This window comes from Polypterus senegalus, chromosome 2, assembly GCF_016835505.1.
Source record: "Polypterus senegalus isolate Bchr_013 chromosome 2, ASM1683550v1, whole genome shotgun sequence".
Classification (NCBI taxonomy): Eukaryota; Metazoa; Chordata; class Cladistia; order Polypteriformes; family Polypteridae; genus Polypterus; species Polypterus senegalus.
The window spans coordinates 263,572,470-263,595,437 of record NC_053155.1 but is presented as its reverse complement, the minus strand read 5'-3'; the positions used below and the strand labels follow the sequence as shown (position 1 = coordinate 263,595,437).

Below are 22,968 nucleotides of genomic sequence, written 5' to 3'. Positions count from 1 at the left end.
GAATGGTTTCCGTGGTATGATATCTGAGCTTTCAGACTTGACAAATTTACTGACATGACATGTTTTGTCTTTGCGAAGTTGAGTCTCAAAAGTGTTAATGTGAAATTTGCCCTTTTGTCCCACTTGGTCTGTAAAGTAAATGAATGGCCCCTGACATTTTAATGAATGCCAGTAATAATATGGGAGAAGGCAGTGCTATGGCAGTCTATTGAAGGCAAAGCTTCTTAGTTTAATGTCATATTGTTTGTACCTTTAGTGAGTGACAACATTGGATTTTATTGTATATTGACATGTAGGTTATTGCTAGGAATTCTTACAACCTTATATGTAAGTAATTGAATTTTAATTATTCTGCTGGCCGATACTGATGTGAGGTGCATATTGTAGTCATCGAAAATAGTTAGGGATTTTAATGCTTAGTATAACAAGTACATTAACAATATATAATGGTAATAATATTTTACAGTATTTGACCAGTTTTAGTGATTTAGGGATTATTGATGATTGTTATTTGTTATGCAGTGATGTTCATGCAATGTTCAATGCACTGAGAGACCATCCATTCAACAGATTCAGCGGAGTGGAGAAAAAATGTTTCAAAACATTTCCAAGTCACATGCCATGGACTTTATGTTCTAATTTTTATATAGTGGATCTGCAAAAAACATTGCCTATGAAGAAACAATTTGTAACTGTACTGTAACAATCTGTGAGAGTGAATCATAGTAGCTCTATAAACACTTTTACTATGTCTGGAAGGATACAGTGTTTTTAGGCAAATAGATTATTAAGGGATTTATTTATTTATTTATTATTCACTCCTGTCTCCAAAATCTTTTTGATCAGTGTTTCTAAACCTTTTTGGTGTCATGGCCCACTTTTTCCCCTATAAGTGTCTTTGCCACCCACTAGGAGAGGGTGAATTGACTGCAATCCTCAGTGTAGGGGTCAGGGGTATTGTTCCTGTTGATGAATCAAGTGAAGTCGCTGGAGCAGCAACCCACCGCAACCCACCATCATTATAAACAATAGAAACACTTCAACCCAGTGGTTGAGAAACGCTGAGTTAGATGGAAATAAAAAGTAAAAATATTGTATCAATTCTTGCCTATTCATTATCTCCCAATATAGAACTACCATTAATTTGTGTGGTAATATTATAAAGCAATGGGGCATTAACATTTTTACAAAGTTAAAGATGGTTTTAACACTGACTACATCCACACAATACAATGTATGCGTTAGAATTTAGTCTTCATAAAATAAAAGTTAAAAGTAGTGCTCAATATCAGTGTTTAACTGGGGATTTTTTTTACAAATATTCTGAAAAGATGGGTTTTGTTCTACATTATGTATTACATAATAAATATTGTAAGTTTATCAGTACAGAAATCTCACTATACAATGCGTTTCATGTTATATTGTCTTTTCTTATCACAGTTGTAACTAACATGATAACCACCATGTTCACAAACAGAATAAGTTTGACAGACCATGGTATACTTAAAAAAATGAATGTGACGTAATGTTTCCAGGAATGTTATGGTCACCCTGACATGCAAGAGGCAGAAAATTAAACGGCAGAAATAAATGCAAAAAAAGAGCCCTTTGCCATAAAAACTGACAGCCACCCTTGAGGAAATGTTTGCTAATGATAGTGATTAGTTAATTAAGATCTATTTTTTCTTTAAATGTTTGGATGCATCACTAATAGTTTTCTAACATCCATTTTTTGAAGCCGCTTATCCGGGTCAAGACAGGGTTACAAGGGCATCTGAAGCCTATCCCAGCAAGCAATGGGCGTAAGGTAGGAACAATTCCTGGGCAGAGTGCCAGCCCTTCACAAGGTGAACACACACAACAGGGGTCAATTTAATCGATGCCTGTCCACCTAACCTGCACACTATTTTGTGTGTGGGAGTCAAGGCAGAAGGAAACTGGGCAACTAGAGGAAGCACCTGGGATGTGATCTCCGGTGCTTTTGTTACAAGGTAGCAGCTGTGGTTACCCTGCTGCCCAGTAGCTGTCTTATGTGTGTTGATGTTTTGTGACTTTTGTATACCAAAAGTAATGATAATCTTATTACATTATAGAGTTTTTTGGAAAATGTTTTTGGCTGTTATCACAAGCTATCAGCACTTGAGATTATTGCTTCCGGGTTTGATTCCATCCTCACTCCTGCATAAAAGAAAATGGAGCCCTTTGAAAACCAGGGTTCTTTGTACACTGTGCACACATACACCGGGATAAGGTATTGCTCCTTGTAATCCACATTCAGACTGTTTCTACTGCACCACTGAATAATGGAGATAAATTAACATTGATAAGAACATATATGTCTGAATACTGTACTTTTGTTTATTTTGTGAGGGTGGGAAGGACACAAAGCAATGCAATGAATTGGTTCTGGATGGAAAGTGGCAGATGCAGCAGGCTCACGCTGAGTCAATTTAAAGTGAATAAGTGTGTGAGAGAATCAGGAGTCCCTGGAATTAGTTAATGCAGGCATGAAAGGCTCACACTCCCAATTTGGGCAGGATGCAAACTTGTGCCTTCAGCATCGAGAGCAAAAAATAGTCACCTTAGCCAGCCAAACCAAAAAGAAGTAATTTTCCTCAATCAACTGTTTAGCCTTTAAAAAAAAGGCAAATTTTAGATTTTCACACCACTTCTTTTAGTTTTCTGCCACTTGCTTTTCAGTGTTTTGCTGGTTAATTTAAGCAAAATATTAAACAGTATTAGGTGTTTTTTTCCAAATGCCTGCAGAAGATAGAATTCAACACCATATTAACTGCTATTACTTAGAATGACTTTCAGATAAAATTAGGGCAAAACATCAAAGACATGTTTGGTTCCAGATGTATAGAGCAATACAACGTGTACAATGGATTTTTTGCACACTTTACTGTATTATAGGTTTTATTTTAAATGGATAATTTTGCTGTTTTTGCACATCAGTCTACACTCAATAACCCATAATGACAAAGTGAAAATATGTTTTCAGAAAGTTTTGCAAATATATTAAAAAACAAAAACTGAAAACTGTCATTCCTATATATATTCAGTCCCTTAATCAAGTATATAATCAAGCCCCTTTGGCAGCAATTACAACTTGAAGTCTTCTTGGAAAAGTCTCAACAAGCTTTGCATGCCTGAATTTGAGTAGTTTATTCCCTCCTTCCTAGCAGATTCTTTCCCACTCTGTTACGCTGAATGAAAAGCATCTGTAAACGTCTTCAGGCCCCTCTATACATGTTCAATGGGATTAAAGTGTGGGATTTGGCTGGGGTACTCAAGGACAGTCAGAGACTTGTACCAAAGCCACTCCAGTGTTGTCTTTCCTCTATGCTTCCGGTCATTCTCGTGCTGAAAGGTGACCTGTTGCCCCAGTCTGACATTGTATGTACTCTGAAGCAGGGTGTCTTCAAGGCTCCCTCGATTCTTACCGGTCTTTCTGTCCCTGCTGCTGAGAAGCACCACAATAGCATGATGCCGCCACCTCCATGCTTCACCATGGAAATGGAATTAGGCAGATGACGAGCAGTGCCTGGTCTTGTAATTCTGCCAAAAGAGTTAAATTTTTGATGACTGTCATACTCAAAAGTGGCTTCTGTCTAGCCACCCTTCCATAAATGCCTTACTGATGGAGTGCTGTTAAGTTATCATCCTTCCAGCACCCCCTTAGCATGGGAAAGGCACTATTTAAATAAAATGTATTATTATTATTATTATTATTATTATCATCATCATCTCAGCAGAGGATTTCTGAAGTTCCGCTAGGGTAACTGTTGGGTTCCTGTACACTTCCCTGACCAAGGCATCACTTGCACAGTTACTCAGTTTGGCCTGATGCCCAACTCTGGTGAGAGTCCTGGTGGTTTCAAACCTCTTCCATTTCACAGAGTTTGACTCATTGGAACATTCAAAGCTTTAGAAATGGTTGTATACTCTTGCTCAGATCTCTCCTTCATCACAATTTGATTGTTGAGGTCTGCAGAGGATTTCTTGGACTTAATGGTTTGGTCTTTGTTCTGAATTGCAGTACGAATCACGGGATCTGCTATACCCAGGTCTGTGCCTTTCTAAATGACTTCCAATCAATTCAGTTTGCCACAGATGGACTCCAGTCGAGATCTAAACACATGTCAAGGATAACTAAAGTACAGTGTCTGACCACAATTTGGAGTGCCAGAGCAAAGGGTCTTAATACTTACATGTGATATTTCAGTCTTTTTATTTTTAATAATTTTACAAACTTTTCTAAAAACATTTTTTTATTTTGTCATTATCGGTTATTGAGTGTAAATAGATGGGCAAAAATGGAAAATGTATCCAATTAAGATCAAATCTCCAACTCAATAAAGTGTGCTGAAAGTTGAAGGGTCTGAATATTGTTTTAATCCCTTGTATGTATCTTATCACTCAATATAGGATTTTTTTTCTCTTTCAGATATGTGGGCATATCAAGATTTAATCCTAATTTAAATGGTATCTTTAGTTAATGGTGACTTTGCAGTAATTTATTCTATGAAAAATTAACAGATATTCCGTTTACATCTGTAAAAAAAAGTTAGTACACCCTTGGCTGTAATAGTGGTTCACCGACAAAAGCGTGATAGACATATGCGCCCTGACAAAACCGCGACAGACAAATGAGCGCAGACAAACCCGCTAACTGGTTTTCGACAAATGCGCGCCGACCAAGAGAGTGGGATGCGTACATGCGGATTATGTACACATTATGTGCTAGGTTATAACTGTTATAACTGCTGATGGCATGCCGCAAACAAATAACTCAGTCGAGGTTTGGCATAACACGTTGTATACAAAGCGGAATTACCAGCAGTCAGGCAGCCAGCAAGTCTAAATATGCTCAACTATCAAGACGTCTTGCTGCAATTCTTCCTACATATGCAGGGCGTGATCTTAAGGACTATCTGCGTGCCGTGCTGATGGCATGCGCGGTCTCATAATATTGACTTCTAAAATAAACATTATTATATATGCTTTAAACTAGTAATTCATATTTAATGAAACTTTCGAGATTTTGTCTGTGCGATTTTGACGCGGCATTTTAATCGGCGCTATTTTGTCGGCACTCATATGTCTATCGCACAAATATCGGGTCACAGTAATAGCTGGTATTGCCCCCTCAAGTTGGTGTTTCCTATAGCTGTCTGCCAGTCTCTAACATTAACTGGGGCAAAGTCTTTCCCCACTTCTCCATGCAGAGTTTTTCAGCTCTGTGATGTTTGAGGGGGGTCTTGAGTGCACGGCCTATTTCAATTCCATTCATCCATCCATTATCCAACCCGCTATATCCTAACACAGGGTCACAGTGGTCTGATTGAGCCAATCCCAGCCAACACAGGGCGCAAGGCAGGAACAAATCCCGGGCAGGGCGCCAGCCCACCACAAGGCACACACACACACCAAGCACACACTAGGACAATTTAGGATCGCCAATGCACCTAACCTGCATGTCTTTGGACTGTGGGAGGCAAACCAGAGCACCCAGAGGAAACCCATGCAGGGAGGACCCGGGAAACGAACCCAGGTCTCCTTACTGCGAGGCAGCAGCGCTACCACTGGCCACCGTGCCGTCCTATTTCAATCCCCCCCCACAGCATATCGAGCACATTGTTCTAGTAGTCCCACTCTTTACCTAGGAGTTCTTACGCAAATTTTAGTCTTGCTCTGAGTGTTGTTTTTGGCCAGTAAATGTTTCCTGTTGGCACAACTCCCAACTAAATCTAGTTTATGCCACCTCTTTCTAATGGAAGACACTTGCACTTTGACATCAAAATGGCAAAAATTTTCTGTAGGTCCCATGATGAAATTATGGGGTACTTATAGTCTTCTTTCAGTATCTTGGGTTCCACTGTCAGGCTGAACTTTGACAGTTGTCTGAAATCTTCTCCACTTGGAAACAATCTTCCGGGTAGTGGTGGAATGAGTGATTTCCTAATTGTTTGAAAACGCACAGGCATCTGTAACCTTCTTTTATAAGGCCTCAGATACCTCTTTCGATCATGGTAATAACACACACATTTCAACAACAAAGAACAAACCAGAAAAAATGTCTACGATTTAAATAAGACAGGTTCCTCCAAGATTCCTCTAATGATTTTCGAATCTTTTGCACCAGATTCTAATGCTTGCCATTTGGGGTCCTGCTAAATGTAGGGGTGTAGTTACTTTTTTTGCTTGCCAGAAGCATGCAAAGGCTCAGAAAACCAAAAAGGGTGATGCACAGTTTTGACCTGCTGTTTAATTGAAACTTGACTTTTGTCTGCCATTCTTATCTCAACTTCAATCAAGTTTAAAGTTTGTCTGTAGCTGATGTAAAATTAGCAGTAGGAGTTTATTTGGATAATATCACTTAAGTATGGCCTTTGGGCAAATGGTTCATTAAATATAAAAAGTGTGGAAGAGTAACGTCTTTTGTCTTCTTCTGTTTGTGTATAATATAATCTTACCATGTTTGAAATCAACAGCAAACTACCTTTAATTTCTATGTTAAATAATGCAGAACGTATTTAAAGGATCACCACTTCATTCTGCAGTTGTGTATTACATAAAACACTACACAAGTACTACGCTGTGCCTATTTACCTTTAGCATGCCTAAGATATTTTTTTTTTCCTTGCAGGGATATATCAGACAGTGTCGCAAGCACACAGGCATGTTTAATGAAGCACAGCTCAATACTATTTTTGGAAACATTGAAGATATATACAGATTCCAGAGAAAGTTCCTGAAAGATCTTGAGAAACAGTATAACAAAGAAGAGCCTCATTTGAGTGAAATTGGCTCATGCTTTCTTTTCCATGTGAGTCATTGATAATTAATAATCAGTTTTCTTTGTAAAGCACATTGTGACTATGCCAATAATGAAATGAGCATAAACAGAATATTAGTTAGTTTTGTAATAACTGTAGCATTTCAGAATTAAAGTTAACTGTTTTCCTCCAAAGCCACCAGGGCACATGCAAGTTGTAATTTGTGCTTGCATCTAACTTTTGTGAAAATACCCCTTTTGCTTTATGTTTAAATTATTAGAATTGTTAAAATGCAAAGAACATTATGCAATAGATCTCAGCTTGTGTCAGGAACGAATGATAAGTTATCATTTTTATTTACATATTTTGTGACTAAGTGTAGTTGCGGGATAATGGTCTGTGAAAATAGGCCTCATCAGAGGGGTTATTGGGAGAAGCCACTGCTACATACCAGGGCTACTTTTTAATTGATTTTTCTTTTGATTAGCACATTGAAATAAAAATTATCTAGAGTAGAACAGATATAGTTGTGACAGAGGTAAAAGCACAGACTTATCCAGTTCTCGTAGGTGTGGAGATCACCATGTTTACCCACACATCTTTTCCCTTATATGTTCTGCTTCTGACAGTGCTTTGGTTTATGTTTCTTTGTTATCAAAATGAGTTCATCGTTTTGATTCAGTTAGAATGATGAATGGGTCTGCTTTTGACTCAAGCTGCTGTCTTTGCCCAAAAACCAGATCTCTGTTGTCTGTTGAATGCAACTGAATAATTTTAATTTAAGTGCAGGCACTTTACTGCTGACTCATGCTGCCAGCTGACAAGGCTTATTCAAGGTACCTTCCGGCCTTTCCACCCCCGTAGCAGACTGACTGATAAAATACAGAGAGTGGGTGGGGCGAGGTTTTTTTTTTTATTTTTTGTTTTTTTTTTTCAGCACATGAAGGTGAACTTCATTTATTAGTTTAAAAAGTCATTGGCTGTTTTGTCTTTATTAACCTTTTAATCTGTAGTTTTTAATTCCTTAGAAGGCCCTAAGACTGAAGTACCATATTTCTATGATATACTGCACTGCAATGTTTTGACTTGGCCAACATGCAAAAAGAGTTAAGGAAGTCCCCTGTTGTTCTGCTAACTTTTTTTCACTAATTCAGTAATAAAAGGACATGGAAGGCAATAGTATCATAAGGCAGTAGTAAAAGAAGCAACAGCAAGAACAACTTGATATGACTGAACATTTTGTGGCAATGGATAACCTCAAAATAGCTATTGTTTCTAACAGCATGCTTTCCTTTTACAGCAAGAAGGGTTTGCCATCTATTCAGAATACTGTAATAATCACCCCAGTGCCTGTGTGGAGCTGGCAAAATTGGTGAAGCACAGCAAATACCGACACTTCTTTGAGGCATGCCGCCTGCTTCAGCAGATGATCGATATCGCTATTGATGGCTTTCTTCTTACTCCTGTGCAGAAGATCTGCAAATATCCACTTCAGCTGGCTGAACTGCTAAAATATACAACTCCAGAACACAAGTGAGTTTTGCTGGAAAAGAAAATGGACAGCTGCGTTGTAAAGTTATTTATATGAACATGTGTGTGTACATGCTGTAGTACCACTATTTGGGATTTGAGTACATGCTGTATTTATGTCAGTATACATGTACGCCAGATTTTATATTTGAAGTCTTTAGAGTCTATTATTAAGAATTTTTGGTCTGCGATTGTTGAATATTCTTTTGCATGAAGAAAGCCCCCAATATTCAAAAACTAAGTGTAGTTTCGAATAATTCCATGTTCTGCTTAACACTAGAATTACCAGAGCCTACGAAAAAACTCGTAATTCCGTCCCACCTTAAACTGCTTCTTAAATCCCTTCACACCTCTCCGCCAGCGTCCTTTGTCTTCTAAATGTGCTGATAAAGAGAAGCTTGGAGCAGCCGGCTATTCCATCCCCCCACCAATTTAGAACGTGCACGAACTTCAGCTTGATTGAGTATCTGGGAGTGAAGTGGAGTTTTAGAGTGGAAATAGATCGTTATTTGGAACACACGCATTTCATGTCTGTTCAGTTTCTACAGTAATCTGTGTCAACACATTGTTAAAACAGAAACATTTTTTATATTCTAGTAGTAGATGACAAAATGTAGGCATAAACTATATAGTGTATGAAGCCTGAAGTCCAAATAGCAAAGAAACATTTTCACAAGAATAACACAATTACGCTTTTATTCAAAAATATAACTGCAGAAACAAAAAGCCGCCTTAACAAGCGACATTGACACCAGTTTATTGTAACTGCCTCTGTGGTTCAATAGACTCAGCCCCCGCTTGGGAATCAAGAGGTCACGAGTTCGATCCTGCGCCCCTCCGTTTTGAGAAGTAAACTGCTCTTAGTCTTACTGTTTTAGAATAAAAGCATACATTTGATTTCAGTCTGTAACAGCCGGTGCAATTTATGATCCTTGTAAAGGTTAGCTTTTTTTTTTTAATTCACTTTTCATTCTCTCAGTCGCGTTCAGAATCAATCCATACAACCCCATCTGACACGGCTGTTTTCACTAAAGATGCGCTATAACTCTGCAGTGTACCACGATGCATACTAACGCCAAACACCCACCCCCGGGTTCTGACACACAAACGCTGGCGAAGCTGCCTTCTTCGTATCTCACCGTCACTTGCTTTTCTTTTTATTCAGTTTTATTGAGTGTTCCTGCCAGTCCCCACATGTTGCTGTATACTGTTTCTTTTGTACTCCAGGACATGCAGAGGAAAGAATGGTAAAGACCAGTAACTTCGGCGCTATATGCAATCATCAGACACTCCCCATCTGCCCGTGTCGTTCAAACACAGGAACATATATTGGTGTAAAACTTTTTCCATCGCCTTTTCCTGTAAGAAGCAATGTCTCTCTATGCTGTGGTTTCTATTACACACCTGAAAGAAAGAGACAATACATGTGAAAATATCCAGCATACAGCAACATGCGGGGACTGGCAGGAACATTCAATAAAATTGAATAAAAAGAAAATCAAGTGACGGTGAGATACGAAGAAGGTAGCTTCGCCAGCGTCTGTGTGTCACAACCTATGTTAGTATGCAGTCTATTGAACCACGGAGGCAATTACAATAAACTGGTGTCAATGTCGCATGTTAAGGCGGCTTTTTGTTTCTGCAGTTATATTTTTGAATAAAAGCGCAATTGTGTTATTCTTGTGAAAATGTTTCTTTGCTATTTGGACTTCAGGCTTTATACATTATATACAGTAGTGTGAAAAACTATTTGCCCCCTTCCTGATTTCTTATTCTTTTGCATGTTTGTCACACAAAATGTTTCTGATCATCAAACACATTTAACCATTAGTCAAATAAAACACAAGTAAACACAAAATGCAGTTTTTAAATGATGGTTTTTATTATTTAGGGAGAAAAAAAAATCCAAACCTACATGGCCCTGTGTGAAAAAGTAATTGCCCCCTGAACCTAATAACTGGTTGGGCCACCCTTAGCAGCAATAACTGCAATCAAGCGTTTGCGATAACTTGCAATGAGTCTTTTACAGCGCTCTGGAGGAATTTTGGCCCACTCATCTTTGCAGAATTGTTGTAATTCAGCTTTATTTGAGGGTTTTCTAGCATGAACCGCCTTTTTAAGGTCATGCCATAGCATCTCAATTGGATTCAGGTCAGGACTTTGACTAGGCCACTCCAAAGTCTTCATTTTGTTTTTCTTCAGCCATTCAGAGGTGGATTTGCTGGTGTGTTTTGGGTCATTGTCCTGTTGCAGCACCCAAGATCGCTTCAGCTTGAGTTGATGAACAGATGGTCGGACATTCTCCTTCAGGATTTTTGGTAGACAGTAGAATTCATGGTTCCATCTATCACAGCAAGCCTTCCAGGTCCTGAAGCAGCAAAACAACCCCAGACCATCACACTACCACCACCATATTTTACTGTTGTTATGATGTTCTTTTCTGAAATGCTGTGTTCCTTTTACGCCAGATGTAACGGACATTTGCCTTCCAAAAGTTCAACTTTTGTCTCATCAGTCCACAAGGTATTTTCCCAAAGTCTTGGCAATCATTGAGATGTTTCTTAGCAAAATTGAGACAAGCTCTAATGTTCTTTTTGCTTAACAGTGGTTTGTGTCTTGGAAATCTGCCATGCAGGCCGTTTTGCCCAGTCTCTTTCTTATGTTGGAGTCGTGAACACTGACCTTAATTGAGGCAAGTGAGGCCTGCAGTTCTTTAGACATTTTCCTGGGGTCTTTTGTGACCTCTCAGATGAGTCGTCTCTGCACTCTTGGGGTAATTTTGGTCGGCCGGCCACTCCTGGGAAGGTTCACCACTGTTCCATGTTTTTGCCATTTGTGGATAATGGCTCTCACTGTGGTTCGCTGGAGTCCCAAAGCTTTAGAAATGGCTTTATAACCTTTACCAGACTGATAGATCTCAATTACTTCTATTCTCATTTATTCCTGAATTTCTTTGGATCTTGGCATGATGTCTAGCTTTTGAGGTGCTTTTGGTCTACTTCTCTGTGTCAGGCAGCTCCTATTTAAGTGATTTCTTGATTGAAACAGGTGTGGCAGTAATCAGGCCTGGGGGTGGCTACGGAAATTGGACTCAGGTGTGATACACCACAGTTAGGTTATTTTTAACAAGGGGCAATTACTTTTCACACAGGGCCATGTAGGTTTGGATTTTTTCTCCTAAATAATAAAACCATCATTTAAAAACTGCATTTTGTGTTTACTTGTGTTATATTTGACTAATGGTTAAATGTGTTTGATGATCAGAAACATTTTGTGTGACAAACATGCAAAAGAATAAGAAATCAGGAAGGGGGCAAATAGTTTTTCACACCACTGTAGTTTATGCCTACAATTTGTCATCTACTACTAGAATATAAAAAAACGTTTCTGTTTTAACAATGTGTTGACACAGATTACTGTAGAAACGGAACAGACATGAAATGTGTGTGTTCCAAACAACGATCTATTATTTCCACTCTAAAACTCCACTTCACTCCCAGATACTCAATCAAGGCATGAGCTGAGAGAAGTTTGTGCACGTTCTAAATTGGTGGGGGGATGGAATAGCCGGCTGCTCCAAGCTTCTCTTTATTAGCACATTTAGAAGACAAAGGGCGCTGGCGGAGAGGTGTGAAGGGATTTAAGAAGCGATTTAAGGTGGGACGGAATTACGAGTTTTTTCGTAGGCTCTGGTAATTCTAGTGTTAAATATGTGTGCATGTGTGAGAGCAGGGAGACTACCATTAGCCTAGAAAATAGTTTTGGTCATGACGAATTGTGACTCACCATTGTATTCAAAGAGAAATGCTTGTGAATGATTTGCAAAGTGTCTCACAGATTAAGCAAACGACATTGCCCCATTCTGATAGTCGATGGCAATACTTCAAGGGGGAGCCACCCCACCACTCCGTCTCCCCCCAGGTGGTCTGCCAGTAATCATGGATTGGGTCTCTAAGACACTAAGAAGGGCAAGATTGGCTTTCAAGAAAAAAAAAAACTTTTAAGAAACACAGGTCTAGAATTTGAACTCTCGTAATCAGTAGAATGCACTTTAATACTTCAGTAGTCAGAGGAAGACCGAAAATGGATTTACAAGTAATTTAAGACAAAGTATCCTTCATTGTTATGTGATTGCAGAAGAAGTAAATATCTTCCATTAAAAGTGCCATTTTGATACTGATATGCAGATTTCTTTAAGCTTCCTGTTCTTGTAAAGGGATATTTAGAGGTTTCTAGTATACTGGTGAAACAGGACAATTAATAGGAAATTTTACTTGAGAGAAGTTTATTTGTATGATTTGTTAGGTTTATTAAACACATATTCTGAGGTCCAGTAAATACATACAGTCATCATAACCATAATTTCATGTTAGGTTACTTGCTTTGAAAAATGCAGTTTTTTTCCTAACTTGTGTTTGTCTACACAGTGACTACCAGAACATCTCTGCAGCTTATGAAGCCATGAAAAATGTTGCTTGTCTCATTAATGAGAGGAAAAGGAGACTGGAGAGCATAGACAAGATCGCTCACTGGCAGGTCTCCATTGTGGGTTGGGAGGTAGGAATTATTAATCTGCAAATAGAGATTGCCTGCTTTTACACTTACACTAGGTTAACAAGCTATGAGGTAAACATTGAGGTGCAAAGGTCAGACAATAAAGGAAACGTGGCATGATGAAAGTGGACTTTTGAAAGGATTAATCTCCATGTAATTCAGTGTCTTTAATGATGTTCTTTGAAGCAATCTGCCCCAGCATTTCAGCTCTGGTTTAACAATGCTGATATAAACCAGAGACACACCTTTTGTAGTGATAAACGTTCATTATGATATTCCTAAAAAGAATGGTATGTCTTTAATTAATCAGATGTTTTTAAATAGGCATCTTACAAACATGAAGAAACATAGCAAATTTAATTTCATTTAATCAGCCAACACAATACCGACTGTTTAGTGCTTATAATGTCTAAACCGTTCAAATTAAGATTACCGGATTGTTTTCTGTTTTAATGAGAATTGCAGTAGATCAGTGATCCACCGTATTGAGCTTTTACAGCTCCAGAATTGTGAATTAAAATCCAGTCCCAATTCTTGAAGTTTGCACATCCTTTCTTTGTCCATGTGTGTTTTCTCCAGGTATCACTGGTTGACTCGGATGTCACAGTGATGCGTCTGTTGGGTTAGTTGGATATTTTAAATTGTCAGTTTGTGAGTGTGTAACTGTGGGTATGTTAATGATTGTGCCCTCTGGTGTACCATCGCCGTGCCCCAGACTGATTCCTGCCTTACACCTTTTGTAGTTAAGATATGCACTATGATCCTAAAATAGGAAAGTGGCACCAAAAGATAGATATAATTTTTTTATTGACAGCAGGTTTATTCGAATAATGTTAATAGATACACATCATTATTAATAATCATTTCTGGATTTTATTGTACATTGTTTAATGTTGGGGCCAGAAATAAAAGATAAAGAGTAGATGACAAAATAGAACATCGTAAAGTATTCAAAAATGTTGGCGCGATACACATGCAGAGCAGGTTAGGGATAATGGAAGTACGAAAATTCAAAAGTCTCAAAAAGATGATAGTAAAGATTGCATTAGTGTAAACAAAAGGAAATTATTACTCGGTGAAATAACGGAACAGCGAAAAGAGATCGAATAATTTGTTCGGATTTAAACTTTAAGTTGGAGACCCTTGTAGATTGTCTAATTCGTGTTGCCATCAGGGAAAAGTAGTGTTTCTTCCCAATGAAGTGGTGTATCCATGAGAATTAAAAGATTTGTTGTTTGGTGAAGGTGACAAGACTTTATGCAAAGAGAATTGGAAAAGTCCTGCCCACATCTAAAACATTTACAACCACGCACATGGTTCAATCATTTCTAATTTGTGTGAATGCTATTGTCAGACACACAGTTCGTTTAGAGAGAAAGAAAAGATATTCACTCACGGGCATTTATACGTTGTGTTGTCACGATCTAATTCCAAACACGGAATCAAAATTCAATGCAATATTGACGAAAAGGTAAAAGCAAAAAGAGGTTGAACATATGGACATAGGCGATATGACAGAAGTAAGTAGATATTATTTGGCTATAAAGTCGGAGACTTGTAGATCGTCTATTCGTGTTGCCATCAGGGAAAAGTAGTGTTTCTTTCCATTGAAGAGGCCTGTCCGCGAGAATTAAAAGTTTAGTTGTTTGCTGAAAGTGAAATCAACATACATGAGCGGCAGATGCAAAGTTGCTGGCGCGTAGTGCAGGCAGGGGGGTTGGTGAGCAAAGCAAGCAGGGGGCAAAGCCCCCTAGTTTATATAAAAAAAAAATTTCTAAAAGTGTGAATGTGTTTAAGTGTTAAATTTGCACAAGAAATCTAACACAACATTTCGAAGTGATGAAGAAATAAAGCATGGTCAGTGCACAGCAAAGCAGACGGTGGATGCTGGGAATCCTTCAGGCTGACAGTTTTCTTTCTTTTTGGACTAGATTGCACGTTTTTGATTTCATATACATTAAGTGTGTCTTTTTATATTTTTCATATAGTGTTTGTCTCAGTGTGGAATGTGCAATGTCAAAGGAAATTAGTCCAAATAGTGTGTTTCCTGAGCATTTTTAGTTTCTTCCTGAAATCAGTCAGTTTTATTTACTGAAGATAAGTGCCTTGGCCTTCCATGCTGTTGAATATGACTGAAACACTTAAGATTAATATATTGGTGAATCACGGGAATCTTTACCACACGATTATTGAACTACATACATTGAAAATGTTCACTTTTTAATCTCATGCTTCTAACCTTTTAAAATCTATTGATTTAAAATGTTAAATGAAACTAGCAAAAATAAGTTGTCTGTCAGTTGTTTGGTATGACTAAAATAACATGAAGTCTTCCCTGCTCCTGTTCTTAGGGTGAAGACGTCTTGGCAAGAAGCTCTGAGCTGATTCATTCTGGAGAACTAACCAAAATTTCTAAGCATGGAAAAACACAACAGAGGATATTCTTTTTGTTTGATCACCAGCTCATTTTATGCAAAAAGGACATTTTAAGACGGGACATGTTGTACTATAAAAGCCGGATTGATATGGATGAAATGGAGGTCTTGGATGTGGAGGATGGCAGAGACAAAGATTTTAGCATCACGGTGAAAAATGCCTTTAAGCTTCAAAATGAAGCCAGTAGTGAACTGTACCTTTTCTATGCGAAGAAGCCTGAAGACAAGGAGAAATGGTTGCAAGCATGTAGAGATGAAAGACGAAGAGTGCAGGAGGACAAGGAAATGGGTAAGCTAAAAGATTGTTTTTCCATCTATCATTTATATAATAGCCTATAGCCAAAACTAGCTTATTACGCTAAAATCTTTTACATTGAATGTGTATGCACGGTAGTAGTACAATAAAAGTTTATGAATACACATGGTGTTGCTTCCAGAGAGAACTTTCTGGTTTGATTTTTACTTCAAGTTTCTCAAAATATCATAAGCATAAAGCTTCTTAATCCATTCCAGCACTGGACATTACGTTGACAACAGCCGTGCATATGGCCCCAGTGTCCTGTCCTAATGATATGGCAGATCACTAGGAAGTGTATCTTGTGCTTTTTGCCTTTTTTAGGTGAATCAAGTGATGTGATTCATGCTTTTTGGACATCAGTATTAAATTTAAATCCTCCAAGTATAAGCATTTCATTTATTTTCCTGTGTTTTTCGGCAGATGGCATTGGTGGTACATACTGTGTAGCTACTGCTTCTAGGTATTGTTAAGTAAGTTCTGTTGATTTTAAAGTTTCAGTAGAAAGGTTATTAAGTTACACTAGCAAATGGTATATTCTGACATTATCAAAACTACCAGCTGTAATTTAAGTGAGTTGACTTTGTAATTGAAAGTAACATTACAGCCCTAAGGTTATCTTCACTACCCTGAACCAAACAGGCACATGTAACTGTATATAACAGTTCTGTTCATTATCCATTCTGTGAAGCAAGACATTATGTGATTTGGACACTGCGCGAACACCATTTTATATACGGTCTGGTCCTGCTTTTTTTTTTTTTTGGAGTATCTCAAACAAACTTTGTACCTTAGCAGTGATCATGAATGTGCCTTTGTTTGCCTTTGTTTTTGGTTCTCAATCCACGTCATTAACATTTTCTCCATATCTGACACGGTACTCATTTTCGTTAGCCATGTAGCTTTAATTGGAGCCAATTCTTTAACAGCTTGGAGGATTTTTAAAATTGTTTTTGTGGATCGTCGTGATTGTCGAGTGTTACTTGCCTAAATCACAAGTAGCATTCACTGATTTTCTACCGTCATGTTGTTTAATAACCTTTTGTTTCACTTCCAAATTGGTACTTCTCCTTTGCCTCATGCTGCTGCTATCACTAGCACTGGTTTTACTGAGTTTACGAGCCATGATGCACATCATGGTAATATTTTTAGGACATGAAAAGAGATAACACTGCAATGTTCAAGAGACATGTGATACGGGACAATGGTTGGTGCTGCTTATGACAACGTATATATTATTGAATTTTGCTGAAACAGATTATTATGCAGAGCATATCTGTATTTGTATATGCATTACAACAGCAAAGTCACAAATAAATGATGCTGTTGTTTTAAGGGCTTTCCTTTCTTTGAAATACAAAAACAGCTTACTTTTTCCACAACACCGAACAACTGTCAGTCTGTCAGTCAGTCAGTCATTTTCCAACCCACTACATCCTAACATAGAGTCACAGGGGTCCACTGGAGCCAATCCCAGCAAGGCAGGAAAAAACCCCAGGCAGGGCGCCAGCCCACCGCAGACCGAACAACTCAGCTTGAGTTATTGTCTTTTACTTAACTCAGAAACAAAATCCATTCCACTCAGTTAGTGGAGGAGGACTCAGTTTCATTACCAATATGAAGATATACATTGCTTCACTTCTCCATGGGCAGTTTAAGAGATCCTGGTTCATAGAGCCATTTGTCATCCAGGGAGGTCTGCCCTTGAGCGTTACTAATCATTTTGGCAAAGGTTATAATGATGGGGATCCTTTCATGTTGTTATGGAGGTGAGAAATCAGAATATTTCAATATTTTTTCCATTTAAGAAGATTTTTTTTATTTAGCATCCTTTGGTTATTTCGTCTTTGTTTTCAATGATCCCTGTCATTTTATAAATATTCTCGTGTATGGCAAGGTAGGGATCTGAGTTGTGACTACTGCTAGTCCCAGTGAGTGACGGTCCTCCAGCAGTTGTATAAAGGTCAGCATCACACACTTCAAGATTCTCAAAAAACATTAGTGATGTTGGTTAAAGTTGTTCATTTTGACTGGTTTGGATTTTTGATTTGTGCATTGCTTGATATTTTTTTACTTTTGCAGTAACTATAATATTGAACATCTGTTATGTTATTTGATAGCACTGTATTCTCCTGCTAATCACCCAAAAATATTTTATGCAGTATATATTGATCTTGTAAGCCCTTTTGAATAAAAAAAGTATTCTAATATTCATAACCATTACAATGCACTAAACTAAACTGATTAATATGTCTGGTGTTCCCAAGTTTATTTAAACGAGTGACTGCTCCTGCCTTGTAGTCAGCGCTTTTCAACTAGGCTATAGCGCTCCATTATGCAATGTTAGTCATGGATGGATGCAGTGACAGTGCTCTAAAACAGCATCAAATTTGTTTAACGCATGTCATCAGTAATGAGCCATTTTACCCGTTGTTTGTTTTTGTGTTTTTTTGTCCCTTGTGTAAAACTCCACTGTATGGGACAAACAGAACTTGACGCACTCGTCACAACGTTTCTGTGGCTCAACACTTTTCAGTCACCTCAGCCCAGGTTGCCTGCTCATTAAGTATAAATTAGCTTTACTGTCAACAGGAGTTTAGACATTGGGGACTACGCACAGCACTTGCGCTCGCTCCTCTGATTGAAAGTAGAGGCTCTGCAGCTGGTACACTTTGGATCCTTGGGTAGAGGGTGGAAGCTCATTTGTTGCTGGCTTTGACTGGCATGCACTACAGCTTCTGGCTTCTTGTTTTATTTTGCCACCTCTGCTCTGTTGATTTCAAACAAAGAAAATTCTTATTTTTTTTATGAACACAGCTTTAATATGTATGCAAATATTTAATCTTTAATTATTTTGCCTACTGGGAAAGTGTGTTTTGCACATGTGCAGTCATAATTTAATATATACATATATCATTTATGGCTAGTTTTAATTTCTGCTTCTCCGTGTTAGAATAAAAGGTTTAAGAACTTTAAACAATGAAGACACGAATATTTATTGTTAATGAAAGTCAAACCGCACACCCCATCAGATGTTATTGTCACTGCTGTATTTTACCCTCTCTGATTGTTATTTTGTAAACTGTCTCTCCTAATTCTGGTTTATTACTGTTTAGATCATAAATGTGAATGTTCTTATCTGCACTCTAGTCTTCGCTCTTTGTGTAGAAGTGCGAGGCCTTGAGAGTTTATAGTAGTTTATGTATGGTACTCTATATATAAGTTCACACTTTCTTTGTTGTCCTAAATGACAGGAATGGAAATATCAGAAAACCAGAAGAAGCAGGCCATCTCAAATGCCAGAAAATCAAGACAAGGAAAGATAAAAGGTGAGAAATCTTGTCCGTGTCCTTTAAGTTGAGCGGCTCACCAGCATTCACAGGTAATGTCAGTAGTTAATGTGGTGCTCATTAGATGTCCGTACAAATTCACAACTAAAAGCTTTGGATTTGAACAGAGCCATCGCTGAACAGATCCTCGATATCCCAGGAAGTATTGAACTACCCAGGGCTATCTCAGAGTTTGTGGGATGGGGTATATGCATGCAACTAATAGTCAGTCACTTGGTAAAGTGGTTCTGATATCATCAGGTTTCTGTCATTCCTGGAACTTCATGAAAGGTGTTCCGCCAGAACAGATCTTCATCTAATCAACTTTAAAGTTGATATTGCAAAGCAGTGACCGAATGAAAAGGTATCCAAATCCCTCATCCAAAGGAAAATCTGCAAAATTCTCCTGTCAACATTCAGGTTCCAGGAATAGTAGAAACAAGACAGACTTGTTTAAAGGAGAACATGAAATTCTTGTAGGAAACATACTGAGACATGTAACGTTTAGTTATTGTTCTTTGTTTTCTTTTAAGGTGTGAGTTATAATGGCTGCCCTGTGCCTCCACCTCATCAAGGTCTTCATCCAATACATCAGCGTCACATCACTGTGCCAACAAGCATTCCTCAACAACAGGTTTTCTCCTTGGCAGAACCCAAACGCAAACAAGCTCCCTTCTGGCACACCTTCACCAAACTTACTCCATTTAGGAAGTGATCGGCCTTGTGGATCCACCTATTGACATTGTCAGCAGTGCTGTGATAGACATTCAGAACGGGCATGTGAAGAAGACATTTTAAGAAATCGGCTGGCGTACATGAAAGATTATGGGTTGAGGCATGGAGCAAAGCAGACAGTTGTCTGCTGTGAAGTTCATGGATGGCCAGTATATTCTTATTGCACGAAAAAAACATTCAGTGTGCTGTGCTGAGCAACGTTACTTATGTGTTCTGTATTAAGTTTTGTTTTCGAGGCTGGACCCTTACTACATACTGTACATGTAATGCTATTTATAAATGTCAGTACATGTAAATAAAATGCACAAATAAATATGGCAGAGTTCACCAGACTGACGAGTCCACAAGTCTTCCCACTGTCATAGACTGCTTGAAAGTATTCACCAGTAGTAGAAGTCCTTGAAAGACCAAAGTGCAACAATTCTCTTTTTTTCTGGCTGAAATATATATTTTTTTTCTTTATTTAACAGAGCCTTACATAATTTTTATTTATTATTACACTATTTTCCAATGGTTTTATGCATAACTGTATAATATGCATAAGGCAGGTAGCCCGTCACGCAGGATGCACAGTAGTGCTTTCTCGTATTTGTGTCCTTTAGGCCTCATTCTCGTACAAGAACTGGTGCTGGTTTATAGAAATAAGCTGGGCCTGCTCATGTGAAGTGCACCTTTGCTTCGCTGAGCTGTTGAACCCTCGTAGCGTTCAAGGAGGCCTCTGGGTGAGATGTGCTGACTGTTACTTTAGAACAAGGGCTGAGCACAGGGATCCAGCCTGCTTTGTGTGTGTGTGTGTGTGTGTTTTATTTACAGTAGTAGAAGCTCTTTCCAAGTGTAATGTGGACACATCACATGAAGGTAAGGCTTGAAGTATGTGTTCAAAACACAAAATGTAAATGTATGTCCAATTTGAAATTAAGCATTTCTTTTTTGTGACTTATGGGCAAGCACCAAATAAGTGATTAGAGCTGAGACAATGCCTTGATTTAACAATTTGATGATAATGTCTGCCTCATGTTGAGAGGCATAAAGTGTTGATACCTTTTTGTAGTAATGTGCTGGGTCTTTAATGATTTGTAACATTAAGGATGCAGTATTTAATTTGCGCTTTTGTAATCTGATCTGCTTATGCATAGTAAGTAAACAAGAAGCAGCCTCAGGCCCGCATTTGGACCAGTCTGGTGATGGCAGGTTTTGTTACGTAACTAACTGTGGAAACACCTTCTGCTGGTAAAAGGTGTGCTTCTTAATACTGCATTTGCTTTCGCAGATGATTTCTACGAGATTCGTCATGAACTCTGGCATTGTCATTGATGTTCAGTATGCTGTTCTTAAGCGTCTTTCAAATGCTGACCAGTTTAAAAAGTGAAGGGTCCCCTGAGCAGTATTTCAGTCCTTATCATTTGAACCAAATGTATTCTCCGTGTTCATCCCACCAGACGCTCTAAATTTATAACACATCATTTGGAATCCTCGAACTCATGGTTGACAGCCCTTCGGTAAACTAAAGAGCTCTTCTTTGAAATTCTTATCATAGAGCTATCCAAAGATGAAAGATTTTGTCATTGTTCAATTATAAAACACAAGACGTAATGGGCCATAACTTAGGTATATTACAGATTGCAAGTTGTGCATGTTCATAAGTGGATTCTATTGAATTCTGATGTTACGCCGATTCTTCCATGTCCTTGTCAGGGCTCCATTGCCTCATTCAAAGAATACGACAGCCCTGAACACGGACTTTACACGGTGGGATGTGTGTGTCGAGAGTAAAGGGTGGGTTTCCCAAATTTAATACGCGGCAGGTATTTGTACAAAACCATGGCAACCCTTAATGATGAAGAGCCCATTTTTCGAAATGTCTTTTGGGTTGAAAACCAGTGCGATCCTCCCCGATTCTTTGAGCACATAACAGTGTTAACCCCCCCTCTGCTGAAGATTATTTAGATTTTTGTTGCCGGAACCAAAGTGCACGGTTGTGAAAATCAGGAATAATAATCTTGTAGCAATAAAATGTGGAATTAGTGTTCGGCTTGATCAGGTCAAGTGTTTTGCAGATGTTAATCATTGTTCAACTTGGACTTGCGTCTTCAATGAAGAGGTGCAGTTTGTTTTGTTGCTGTTGTAGATATCCAATTTCCTAAAATGTAAGTGGGTATTTATTTATGTTAAGCATTTTGTAGATGCGCACGGAAGATTTATTTTGTGATTATTTTCACAACTTCTAAACAGCAAACCATCTTTATGAGGTGAGTAGTCCAAGAAATGTTACAGTTGATTACGAGTGAAGTGCCGGGCACACGGACGCCCCTTGTGTCAGCGGTGGGATTATTATTAGCACTGTCATCGTTATTATGATTATCAAAACTTCCCTTTAATATTTGGGTAACTCTGCCTTGTAACTATGTAATATTAACATAACTGTTTGAAGCTGCATATTCACAAAAGTATTGAAAGCGCATGGTCAGTTGCCATAAAAGCCTCCCAATTTACTGCCACTCTGTCTTATTGTTTTTATTTTTTAGATATTACTGAATCATTTGTAATGTATATGAAACTGTATTGTACATAAGAATAATCTATTATCCATTTTTGGCATATTTTTGTCCACAGTTTTTTTTTATGTCATCACATACCTCTACAGTGCGTTCTGTTGGCTTCCACCTTATGTGTGCTAAATAAAATAATGAAAGATGTCTGCCATTTCTGGCTAGAGATACAATACGACTGTATATAACTAATGTAAGTTAATGTTCGTTTGTGTAGTAAACTCTTGAAATTAAATGGCCGATGTTTCTTGACTAGCAAAGGAATACTTTATTTTGTGGAAATTAATAGCATACCAGAGAATCTGTGTAAGTGTTGGTCTCCGGTCAGATCACATTGCTTCAAAACTTCAAAGACAGCTGCAGAGTAAAATGCAGAAATCACATCGGTCTGTCTGAATTCAGCGTCCAGACAAAACTTTAAGGTGTGGCTGAAAACCGTTGGAGTTTTTCAAAGAAAATGTGACCAAAAATAAAATTTGTGCATTCAGCTACAGGATATCGCTCAGGAACTTCACAAAACAGAAAGGCCCGAGTGCTGCTACACGGCCACAAAAAGAAGCATTCAAGAATTTCCGCCATCCTTACAGGGGCTTACAGTTTGCCAGCAGCACTCTGTCCACAGTTTCAGACAGCGGCCGTGGGAATCAACTGCAGAAGCCCATTCTGGCCTGCTTCGCTCAAGGAGGATCCTGATGTGAAGTCAGATCCCTGCTCTATGGTGATCCACAGTGAAGATACAAATGTCTGTTCTTGGAAAGA

General features: G+C 38.4%; 1 protein-coding gene across 5 annotated transcripts in view; it reads left to right on the top strand.

Moving 5' to 3' along the window:
- Positions 1–22,401, top strand: part of LOC120523823 (spermatogenesis-associated protein 13-like) — a 208,400-nt gene extending 185,999 nt beyond the window's left edge. For all 5 annotated transcript variants that reach the window (XM_039745459.1, XM_039745456.1, XM_039745457.1 and 2 more), the window contains 6 exons: positions 6,653–6,832; positions 8,083–8,315; positions 12,740–12,869; positions 15,218–15,590; positions 18,851–18,925; positions 19,459–22,401. In XM_039745459.1, coding sequence (XP_039601393.1) covers positions 6,653–6,832; positions 8,083–8,315; positions 12,740–12,869; positions 15,218–15,590; positions 18,851–18,925; positions 19,459–19,640 — 1,173 coding nt within the window. In that variant the 3' untranslated portion in view covers positions 19,641–22,401. The remainder of the gene's footprint in view (positions 1–6,652; positions 6,833–8,082; positions 8,316–12,739; positions 12,870–15,217; positions 15,591–18,850; positions 18,926–19,458) is intronic.
- The last annotated feature ends 567 nt before the right edge of the window (positions 22,402–22,968 follow it).